The sequence below is a fragment of the Sturnus vulgaris genome, chromosome 5, assembly GCF_052056855.1.
Source record: "Sturnus vulgaris isolate bStuVul1 chromosome 5, bStuVul1.hap1, whole genome shotgun sequence".
NCBI lineage: Eukaryota > Metazoa > Chordata > Aves > Passeriformes > Sturnidae > Sturnus > Sturnus vulgaris.
Genome location: NC_142247.1, coordinates 42,235,815 through 42,248,237, shown reverse-complemented (window position 1 = coordinate 42,248,237; position 12,423 = coordinate 42,235,815). Strand labels below are relative to the sequence as shown.

At 38.0% G+C, this 12,423-nt stretch overlaps 1 protein-coding gene across 2 annotated transcripts in view; it reads left to right on the top strand.

The window, feature by feature from the left end:
- NELL2 (neural EGFL like 2) overlaps positions 1-12,423 on the top strand; it is a 137,990-nt gene that overhangs the window by 48,309 nt on the left and 77,258 nt on the right. Inside the window, exons 10-12 of one of the 2 annotated variants that reach the window (XM_014871125.2) lie at positions 6,287-6,378; positions 9,081-9,183; positions 12,124-12,252. The exons of the other annotated variant lie outside the window; for it this stretch is intronic. Of the exons in view, the coding sequence (XP_014726611.2) occupies positions 6,287-6,378; positions 9,081-9,183; positions 12,124-12,252 (324 nt within the window). The remainder of the gene's footprint in view (positions 1-6,286; positions 6,379-9,080; positions 9,184-12,123; positions 12,253-12,423) is intronic. 2 annotated transcript variants of the gene reach the window in all.

The window sequence follows — 12,423 nt, the reverse complement described above, 5'->3', positions numbered from 1 at the left end:
TAAATACTATGTTTGTAGTCCAAAATACTCCAGTCCTCTTTAACGAGCAGAATATGGTCCATTGCACTAAAGCCAAAGTTTTGCATGTCAATCAGTAGAACTGTTTTGGTTGCTCTGTTTAACCAAGCTTAAGTTGCAATGTGAATAGCAGTAACACCCTTTTTAAGGGAAGCTGACATCAAACACGTTGTCCAGATTGGATCTTGGCTTACCAAGATATACCTCCATTTGTGCAATTAGTGTCCATTGGCTTTGATTGACTGCAGCCTCTTTCCAAGACTCCTGTGTCTGCCAGCCTACTTTAGAAGTTTTACTTATCTGTTAGGTCTATTTGCCTCAGCTGAACTGCTGTCAATAGAGTTTTTAGTCATGTTTCCACTGCTTTTTCAGTGCTCAGATTACCTGTTTGGTCTTTAAAGATGATGCAAAGAGTCCATATTCCAGGATTCAGATGAAATCTATAGAAGACTTCTCAACAACACCACATAGGATAGATGAATTATGCCATTTCCTGATAGAAGTTGATAGAAATGTAGGAAACATGAGAGTTTGGGGAAGGAATTTAGGATTTCAGATTGACTCCTTGCCAGCGTGACTAAACAGCCTGTAGTGTTGTTGGAGCTGTCTCACACTATAGATTCTGTTAAGTGATTCCAAGACTAGTGTAGAACAATGACGTTGTGTTTTAAATGTAATAGAAACATTTAGCTTTTCCAGCTAATAAAAAGTAAGACACAAATAGTAATTGGTTCCTTGTCATGATAAAATTTCAAATACATTTTTCTTTTTTCAGCTGAGGAAGCAGAAGCAGGTATATGCGGCTTTTCAGCAGTGATTGACTGAAAAAAGTTGCAATATATTTTTCAGCTTGAATTTTGGAATAATTTTGAGGTTTTGTGGGAGATGAAATTAAGTAAGTCTGCAGCCTCACTGACTCTAGTAACAGAGGAGTTTGTGCTTTCCAGAAAATGAGCAAAGAGGAAATAATGCCCAAATCCCTGCAAAGATAAAAGAGAAAGGGATGAGAGCAATGCCTAATAATGATGTGGCTGTCAAGAGAAAAAAATTCAGGGAAGGTGACGATTATCTGTGTGTACTTCTGATAAAGCTGCACTGTGGTTTTGCGCTATGTAAGCTTGCAAAGTAGGATTAATGGGACTTACACAATGCCTAGGCCTTCATCTCTGAATAGTAGAAAATGTAATCAGAGATTGCAAGGAGGAGGTGGAAAACTAAGTGAATGAGACAGGTTTGGGGTTTTTTCTGTATTGAGACAATTTTGGGTGAGTTTCCTCCCTGCCAACCAACCAACATAAGTGAACAAAGAATGAAGGAACATGAACTTAATTACCAGTTTTTAGGTTGTCCATTCATAATTACTGACAAATTTCACAAAACTGCAAGTCCTGTCTACCACTCATTGGGCAGTTTTGAATACAAGAAATTAAAGTGGTTTGAGGAGCTGTCCAATATGCTAAACTTTCTGCTTTCCCTTGGTGATAAGTCTGAATCTGAACTAGCTGAGATACCACAGGGAAGTGTACATGCATTTCTCAGGGGAAGGCATGCACAATATAGACCATGAAGGTGATAAATGCAGAAATGAGGAAATGTACTTACTTGACATCCCAAGAACTCAGTGACTGGAAAGCAGGAATTTGCTGGGTCATGGATTTTGCATGGACATCTAAAATATATAAAATGCGTGTCATTTGGAGGCTAGTGGGGTAAGAACAGATTGTAGAAGAGAAGGGATGGTTTAACAAAATGTTGATAATTCGTTGAACAAGCGCAACAGCAAGTGGGCTCCTGAAAGATTCTTTTTGCTTGAAGAGCATGGAGAAGATTCCATGTCGTCACAATGTGTTAAGTAATACTAAAGGATAGTTGTATTGTTAATACAGCTGTGTAAATACAAGCAGGCCTTGCCGGTAACTTTCTAGATCCTGTATACAAATGCTTACCAATGTAATATTTGATCTGCAAAATAGATCAAGATAGATACAAATAGACAAGAGTAGTTGAACTTCTAAGCAGATTTTGTAGGCTTCTTGTTTCGTTTTCTTAGAAAACTGTGCTTTGAACAATATATATTATTTTAGGTACTGGGGGAATGTGGAAATTTGTTGGCAAGAGGAAATGGTTGGTGTAATTCAGCTGTAGATGAAATCCTACATAGGCAATAACTATCAAGATCTGGGACAGCTAATCATCAGGTAATGTCTTGACTGTGACTCAGTCTATTGAATGAAGGGGCTTAGGAAGATGAAGGATGATATGCTTCCCCAGAGACAGACCAATCACAAACTGATCAAAGTATCCTGGGAAGCATCTAGCCAAGCAGAAATTAAATCTTCACTGGACTTTTCCAATTACACAGTACTAGTCCAGGTGTTCATGTTGCTGAAACATCTTTATTTCTAAAGGACAATAAAGACAGGAATCACCAGGATCATGGGATGTTTATTGGCTGTGACAGTTGCTGTCAGGAGGCAGGAGGAGCATTCTGTTCCACACTGCCTGAGATGTGGATGCCAATGTCTTAGGATGAAAGGGGTGCAGAAAACAGTAGATTTGTCTTTCTAGATATTTTTATAGGTTAATACTCACCTAACCCAACAATCTTAACGTTTTTAGAAGCCTCGAGGTAGCCTGATGCAAATCTGCCCTTTGCTGTTTGTCAGGATGCCTCCTCAGTGGGCAGTGGAAGAGGAGTGGGCTGGCAAGAGAGATGGAAAAAGAGGCATTTGTGGCAGCATTGGGAGAAGAAAAAACAGTGTGCACTGGCAAACTTATACTACTGCTAAACCCACGGGATTCTGTCATGATAAGTAGACATGAAGCCAGTGGTACTGGTGTGGATGAAGTGCCTGTGTGTTTTTGGCATGCTTGAGAAGAAAAGAAAAAAGAAAAGAAAAACAAGAAAAACAAGTGATAGCGCTCCAAATTAGGGCTTCAGTGCATACCTTAGTTCTTGCTCCTTCAGGAGCTGCCCAAATATGAAAGAATCCTCATGTTTTAGAGAACACTAGTTGTAGCTGTGGAAAGGGGTTTTAACCCTTTAAGTGCGGTGGAAATAAGATGCACAGCTACATGGTCGTCTTTCATAATAGCGAGGAAAGAGACAAGTTTATTTAGAAACACACTTGGTTTTATAGCATGACTCGCAATTCCAAGAGTAGAGAAAAAGTGATTGGTTTAGAGAGAAGACACCCCATTCCCAGGGCCTGGTCACACACCACAACAGGTGTTCTATCTTTGTTATTAATTCCTTTTTATTTTGACCAAATTATCACCCTGGGAGAAATTCTCCCTAGCCTTGAGCTGGACCAGCTTATTGGCTGGGAACAGAGCTGAAAAGCTCCAGGCTGGAATATTTCTCAGGCTGTAATTTTCTTGCTTTCTCAATATGTGTCCCTACAACTAGTAAAAAGTATTACTGTCTGATGATTTTAAGAAGAAATACCCCTTTTGAATGTTGTCAGTGAGAGCAGCAGTTCATAAGACAACATGCTTAACCCTGTGCTTAGATTATTTGGCTTAACAGGTTTTCAATTCAGTTTCAGTTAATTTTTTTAAATTGAGCATTTATTGTTTGTTGGGTTTTCTCTCTTTTCTGAAAATATTTTGGTCGTTCTATATAGACAGGTCCCTGATACCTGGAGACATTATATATAACCTTGCCGACAAAGCCACAGCAAAATGCTTGGATTATTTATTTAGGGGAGCTCAACAGATGAGATACAATTTTCTTAGCTGCATGATGGCCAAGTGTTGTGGTTGTGGAGGTGGACATGTGAGCTCTTCATGAAACTTCTGGCACCCACACAGGCTTGAATCATGCACTCTGCTGCCATGTTCTAACATCTGAAAAACAATCTTTGAGTATATGAAGATACATGTGAAAGTATCAAGGGCCATCTGGACAGAGCCATCTCTCACAGACCTAGAATTTTGAAGATTTTCTTGTTTCCAAGACTTGATGGAGAGGAGCTGATTTTCTTACTGAAAGAAAGTGTTTGTTATACTGTGTCACTGCATTAGAATGGTTTCATGTGCAAAGACTTCCAAAGCCTGTTGGTGAAATTAAAAAATAGCTTTATAATTTCACACCAGGCTGGACGTGTTCTTTTGATGGTTCTTCTGTGTATGTTATTTTCAATGTTTCTTTGAAGAATCAGGTTTGTTGCCATTAATAAGGAGACTGAATTCAGTGGACTATGCTTTGAGGTACTTTGTTTTCTTTTTTTTAAGATGCCTGGGTAGTCTCACTCATATGTTAGGAGTAGTTTGGCTTCAGGAACATATTTTCTTCTAAGGTAGAATGACAAGTGATTTTTATGTCTTTTGCCTTTCTGTGAACAGTCATAGTCTGCCTGTTGGGAACATGAGGATGTCTTAACAGTTCATTGCCATTTTGTGATTCTCAGGCATTGCTGTACTGTATTTTTTCCTGTCACATGTAGTTGTTCTTAGAAACTTGAAATGTATGGGGCAAGGGAAAGGGCTTAATATATGAATATTTCAGTTTAGTGTCATGGCCTGTAATTCATTGGAGGCAATATGTATTACTGGATGATTGTCTTGTCTTGACTAGATTCATGATCTACTAGTCCCTGGTAAAGATTTATATAGAATTATTTTATCTACTTCCTTTTAGAAGAGCTTATTTTGGGGAGAGGAGAGAGACACAATATTGAGCTTTTATGACTCTTTGTGGGTCACATGCTCTGCGTGTAGTGGGTTGATCCCAGATGGACTCCAGGCAACCCCTCCCAAAGCCACTCTCTCACTCCCCTCCAAACCTGTACAGGGAAGAGAAAATGTAACAAAGGGTTAGTGAGTTGAGATAAGGCTAGGAGAACACTTTGGATGCTTGTATCTCACAAGATAATTTATGTTTAATAACATAATTGTGTAACTAATATTTTTGAATTTCAGAAACAACATTTTTGTTGCTATATCCATCACTTATTTTTCATCATGAGTTCCAAGACTTTTGTTTTACGTGCTGATGAAGTAATAAGAAAGAGTTGCAAGTTAAGAAAAGTAATGTAGAAATGAAAATAAAAAGAGTAATAATAATTAATATAGGTCATTCAAAGTAAAAAAAATAAGTAAAACAAAAAGTCTTGTACTTTTAGATATTTTTAAATTGCCTACAAACTGCAGTCTGTTTAAACAGAATAGATAAATCTCTCTGTGAAAGTATAATTGATTTGCATCTCCAAATCAATGATTAGGAAATTAGACCTCTAACCTGTAATCTGGAACTTGAAAGTTGTAACCTGCTCCTGTTATTTCATGATTATGCTTACTTGATGAGCCTTGACTGTGTCCTAAGCAACAGAGACAGACATCTGATTTTCAGTACCTAGCAGTTACATTACTCAGCCTTTATACTTTGCATAATGTAATTCCATTAATGGACCCATTAAAAAAAAAAGGCAAGATGGTTTGCTGTGAGAATGTTTTATGTAAGTCTTAAATACTGAATAGGAGTTTTAGTGAGCAGTCCAGTATGAGCTGTGTCAGCATGCTGTTGTAAAACCTGGTGCTGCTGAGGTGCAGGAAATGCACCGAGGCCATGGTATGGCAAACACCAATCCTAGTGACATCCGTCTGTCATTTGATCATTGGAGACTTGATTCTGTTTTTTTGGGGGATAAAAAAAAAGACAGTCATGAAAAGTCAGTTACTGTACAATAAAATTCATATATTTTAATATGCATCAGCAGTAATGATGAAGAAATGGGATAATCAAGATTTGAATCCATAATGTTTAAATAATAGTGTGGGGTGATGAAACAAAGGACTGTGATGATAACAAATAAACATGTGGCTTCAGTGATCACCCTTCACCATGCACCATTCCTCTTCAAGAAACTAATTATGTATTAATGCCACTGACACTCCTCTCACAGCTCCATTTTCCTCTGCACCCCTGAGCTGTGTTGCAGGCAGTCACCTTTCTTGGTGTCACCTGAGACATGTCTCTTCTGCCATCCAGTAGTGATCTGTCCTCCATATTGCTTCAGCATCCTTCACCTTTCTACTTACATGTGCTTTTTTGAGTACTTTGTGGAGTTTTTTCCTCCTCTAATTTTTTTTTTCCTTCTTATATCCAAGAATCCCGCAGATGTGTTTAGAATATTCTTGTAGCTGAATCAGTTTTTTCATCTTGAACTGTATTTCTCTTTAAGAAAATGTATCAATTCTATAAGAAGTGTACCAACACTTTTATACAAAATCATTGTGTTGTGTTGTTTGTTTGTTCCCTCTGAAGCGGTGTGTGTATTTGAAGGCAGAACCTACTTTGAAGGACAAAGAGAAACTGTGTATTCAAGCTCAGGGGACTGTGTTCTATTTGAGTGCAAGGTAAGAATACTCTTGATGGAATAAAAATTCTTGCATGTTAGAAATATCAAAGTCATGCTGAAAGAAAGTTTTGAAATACAGACAGGTGTACCTTAGGAAGTGACAGAAAAAGCATCTAATAGGTCCTGTGTTTATTTTGTTTGAGTTCCACATCAAATTTTTGCAAATAAATTTACTTTGCATAGCTGCAAGCTTTGATGATACAGCTTGACAATCAAGCAGCATTCTCTCTTCCCTAGGTATCGTCCCCACCATCAGTAATGAAACAGCAGCAGATTACCTTTTTTTCCATCTGCAGTGTTACTGTTCAAAATTATCTGCTCAGGTGTAAGACATACATGAATGTGGTGGGGGGCATAGTTTAGAATTCAGGATCATTCTTAGAGGAAAAGCTAGAGGAAAAAGAAGAAAAGAGCTGGTATACCAGGTATCTGATATTTCTAGTGATGGAAATGGGTAGGGTTGGGGTTCTAATTTGTAAACAGAACATGCCTGATGCTGAGTCAGTCTTGCCCTGCTGCATGAATAAAGCCGCTCTTCAGGGGACAAATGCACTTCAATGGCAAAATATTCCCCAGGGACAGATGTGGGTTAAGAATTACACAAACTGCTGCAGTGAGTTATGTGTTGTCTATCCAGGGGAGGGATGGGGAAAAATCCAGTCTGGTTAGAGAGCTGCAGGCTGTGGGCTGGAGTTGAAAACCTGAACGCACATTTCTAGGGCAGAGAAAAAGAGGCAAACAACTCCTCTCATCATGCAGCTGTCCATCAGACCAGTTTCTGGGAATCTCAAACACTTTCATACAGTTGTTAAAAAGTGTATCTTACAAAGAAGAACTGGGAACTCTTGTCTAACTGCTATTGATTTTACTGCTATTGATTTCAATTTTTATTAGCTTAATTCCTGCAGCAGGTGCTTTGAAACCCTTTTGAGAATGGCAATTTTCAACATGGCACCCAGGACATGAATTGTATGATTAGGCAATGGATATAATTAATAATAATCAAAAGTTATGTGACGTTGCCTTGTGTTCCTTGCAGCTGGCAATTGTGATACTGTATAAAAAATATGCCTCTGTTGGCTGGGATAGTCTGTGTTTTGTTGATTAGACTTGTTTTCTGGTAGGCTGCCTCACTGTCTTGGTAGAAATAGTAAGCAGCAACTTTGGCTGATTGAAATGCTGCTTTTTCAAGAACACACAGTTTCTCCTGAACAGCCTCATGAATGATGATTCAGAGCATAAAATCCATATACAGTGAACTTCGTTCATCAGTTAGGAACTCATAGATGGGCATTATTTTATTACCACCTGAGTTCTCATAAAAGGATATAATTAATGACTTCAAGTCAAGAGGTATTAATAGGAATGGCTCAGGTACTCGTTTCATGCTTGAAGGCTTATAATGATGTCATGAAGGCAATGTATGGAATTTTTTTATTTTGTCTGGATGTAATTAAAAGCATCATGTTTTGTTTTTATTGGCTGCTGCAGTTGTGCATACTGTAGGCATGCACTTCTCTGAATATTATAAGTAAGTGAATGAAAACTTATCTTCCAAATTAGAATTTATAAAAGATTAAAATGAAATCCAGGCTTCTATCAAAGGTTAATTTAGCTTATGAGATCGCTGGGTTTTGTTTGTTCTGGTGTACAGCACATCTGTCTGGTTTGCTTTATTGCATTATAAGATTAGGGCTGGTTTCTCTGTCAAGATTGTTTAAGGTAAAGTTTGAGCAGTAATTATGATATTGGCCATGTTCATCTTTATATTTCATGCTTAAAGAGGATTTAAAATTAAATGCTAGACCAATAATAATAATACACACAAACATACAGTGGCATATGCATTATTTTAGATGCTTTTCTTGCATACAGAAATGCAGGTTCCTTAGTTCATTGAGGTCTTATTTTAACCACATATCTTATTTTATGGTAGGTGCCTCTGAGGAACCTGCTGTTTGCCTTGTTTTCTTTCTTTGCCCTCTCATGACTAGATCACTGGAGGACACATTATTTGTGGCCCAAGGGAGCCTAAAGGTGGTACCCCCGTGGTAGCCAGGTTGTTATGGCAAGCATTTTGTGTGGCCATACTGTAGCAATTTCATGTGACCTGCCCTGAGTGCCTGAAGATACTAAGATACCATCTTGTGCTATTGTACACTTCCAGATGCCTGATCCAAACTTAGCTGAGAAACCTTCTCTTTCCTAATAGGGGCTCAGTGCCAGTTTCTTTGTGTTACTGCCACAGCAGTGAGATCAGAGGAGTTCACGTTTGATTTTACTTGCTGTATATATAACAAGATTCTTTAGAGTATTCATTATGGGGACCCTTGACTCTGGAATTCCGCTGCCTCAGTTTTTGAGAAATAATTGTCGCTCTTTCAGGCATATTGCTAAGATAAACTTCTGAGGCAAGTTAGTTGACAGCTAGGATAAGAGAAGAAATGACAGTTGTTCCACACTTCTGCTTGCTTGAAAAGATCTGAGTATAAGAAAGTTCCTGATGCTTTTATCATGCTATGTTGTCCTCTCAAACGGTTTTTGAAGGTACCTGGAATTTGGCCTGGGCATGGATTTTTTTATGAATTATAATGCTGAATCTTCACAAAAGTTATAACTTCCTTTTCCACTAAAGTTATAACTTCCTTTACTTCCTATCTCACAGTATTAATCAATTACCTCAATTAATCAATTTAACAGGACCACAAAATGCAGCGAATTCCAAAAGACAGCTGTACAGCTTTGAACTGCCCAGAATCTCAACAGATCCCTTTATCTCACAGTTGCTGCAAAGTCTGTAAAGGTAAGGTAATAGCAGGATATATATAAGCTCAGTGTAATTTTTCCTTCTTATAGATTATAAATAGACTTTTTTCTCATAATTTTGAATAGGACACTCCTATGCATGATGATCACTGTAGATCTTGGGAAGCTGAATAGGTAACAACTGCACCATAACATCTGAAAATTGTAAAATGTTTAGTAATGTGAATTCTGTGAAACAAGGTTTTGTATTTTATTCCAGCCAAAAATGGGTGGAAAGTCTGAGAAATCATATATTATAATTAGTGATTTTTCTACCCTTCACCCACTCCAGTATCCAAATTAAATAAACAGGAGAAATATTCATGTATGCCAGCATCTTTCTGGGGTGCTTTGAGATCTCTTTCAGAGAACTGTTTGTGCTATGCAGTTGTTCAAGTACTTGGGTAACTTGTTCATCTCACTGGGATTGTAGTCTACGTCTATAAGCAGAAACTTTGGGAAATATTTTTTTATGCTTCGCACCTTTGCGTACTACACCTGGTATGATCCCTACCAAAGGAAAGAGATATAGGAAGTGCTCTTAGTCCTTGGCCCACCCTTTTGATCTGGACTAATGCCAGTATCTTCAAAGGTATTAGCATCTTCAAGTGGCAGCATCTTTTTCTTCTATAGCTAAATAAGATAAATTGATACCTGGCATGAAGGAATGTGTTAGGCTCTTGGACTGATTTTAGGTATACATCAGCAAAGATTGCAGCTATGGCTATTTCTGTGCTACTCAGCACAAACATGAAGGATATGATTAATGACATCAAGCAGAGGGATAAGAAAGTAGAAGCAAAGAGCTTAAGAGAAGACAGGTCTTCAAATCTGTCACAGTCCAAAAGGATTTTTTAATGATAATTTTCTATAAAATCTTTAGTAGCTTAGAGAAAAGAATTCTATGTTTCTTGTGCCTGGTATAGCTAGAAAATTTTCATATATGTTAATTGAGTGCTTTCTGAATATTTTCAACCCTTCCTGAACTATGCTAGCTTAGCTTCTCATGAGGTGAGGAGCTTATTCTTTAAACAAGAAGCTGCTGTAGGCTATTATTTAGCAGCATGTATTTTGTTTATTAATACAGCTGCTGTATGAGTGTTGAGAATCTTAATAATCAGTATGAAAGCCCTCATGCTTTCTGGATGACATGTATCTTTGTAGTTAATGTCAAAATCTGATACAATCCAATACAGGCAAGGAAATCCAGAAATAAGCCTCTTGCTTTTCCATGAACTCAGGATTCAATGAGAAGGGAGGCAAAAAGCAGATGTCACCACAGGCAGAGAGGTTGCTCTTGATGCACACGCTTCTGCTGTCCTCAAGGTGTATTGGAGATCCTCTAGCACAGTTAAAGTGTAGGGTATTTTGTTCCTTAATGTCCTATGTTAGATTCCATCACTGTGGTAGCTGTGGTGAATGATAATATCTAAGTAACATTACCTAAGCATACCTTTATGAGACAACCCACAGCAGGAGAAAGAAAACCGTTAGCCTGTCATATCACAACGGGTCTGTGATGTTTCTATAATAGCCATGTCACTGGGTCTCAGAACTAAAACATTTTGTCTTTATGGGATCTTCTGCTTCCTTGTCTTCTTTTGCTTCATTCCTGTAGCTTCACACTGCTCCTGAGCTGTCCAAGTGCAAAAGACTTCTTTGACCTGACCTCCAAGCATCTCTGCTACCACTGTCCTGCTTGGGGTCCTTGTTTAACTAAGCTTCTGTGAAGTTAGGGTTAGAAGCTCTTTCACAGAAAAATATAAGCAGAAACCAGGTGGAATGATAAAACTAATAATCTTTACTGCCAAAAAATACGTTTTTGCTGTTTTCCAAGAGGCTTGTGTTGCACCTGATGCCAGCTTACATTCTGGAGCTGTTGCTGTTACACCAGCAACAGGTCCCCTGAGCCTGGCCCGTATTCCCAAGGTCTCCTGTGGTTTTGAGAGAAGCAAGTAATTATTGGAAAACACTAGTGCTACTTGATCAATTAATATTTCAGTGAAAGAAGGAAACTTGAAACAAATAAAATTAATGAGAAAACAGGGAGGGAGGCGATGTCCACACCTTTATATACAGATCTGGAAACTGTGGAAGCTTCATATCAGTTTCTAGAACCAGCTAATGTTGTTCAACAACATTAAATCATTAAATTCCATGAGAACAAACAGAAGAAGTTTAAAAAGAAACCTACTGAGTTGAAAGGTTCAATCTAAATTTTCCAGCCTGGAAAAGAACTTCATAGTCTTAAAAATTTATAATTAAGGTGCAATGGAAAGTGGCTACACTCAGCAAAAATTGAAAAGAAAAAGTAAGGAAATGGGAATGACTAACAGGTGAGACTTAAAAGTAAAATTCTCTGCAATGGAAAGGATTATGCAATAAGGGAAGAGTTATTCAGTTAGTGAAGGAAGGGAAGAGATAAGGGGAGAGGAAAGCAAAACAAGTCAATGTTAATCAAAGACTTTTGGTTAAATATAGAAGGATTTTATAAATACACCTGGGAACTAAAAGTGCTAAAAGTAATATCACTAGTAAATGAGATGTTGAGTGTCTAAGCTGTTAAGCTCTTTTATAAATGTGCAAACAAACAAAAAAAAAGAAAATGACAAGAACTATATAATTAAGACATGTCCTGTAAAAGTAATTAACAATGACAAGGAGACAGTAAGGGGATTTAAGCAAGCCTCCTATCCAGCTGCTTCAGATCAGTGCTGTAACCTGAAATTGAATTGAAGACCTAGAGACAGTCTGTTCGGGTGGCCTTTACTACTCCTCTCATCCATTTCATGCTTGGTACAGTTTATTTTCTGTATCTCCTAGACAATAGAAAGGTATTCTTTGACCTAACTGAGAAAAAGATAGGACTGTGTTTGGCAGGTATGTTTTGTAATCCCTGGATTCTTTTAAACCCTCAATCATTCTTGTTTCCATGCAGGCCATGACTTTTGTACTGAAAGACATAACTGTATGGAGCATTCTGTGTGCCGAAACCTGGAGGACAGAGCTGTCTGTAGCTGCCGAGATGGCTTCCGAGCCCTTCGAGAGGACAATGCCTACTGCGAAGGTGATACCTTGTACACAGGCTTAGCACTTCAGTATAAATTACTCTGGGGTGAACGTATTGATTCATAAGCTGTCAAAGGGATAGACATGTTCAATACCATGAATTAGATGTGCAGCATGTTGACCAGCTAAAATAATCTCTCCAATTAAGTTCTTCAAAAGAAAATAAAAT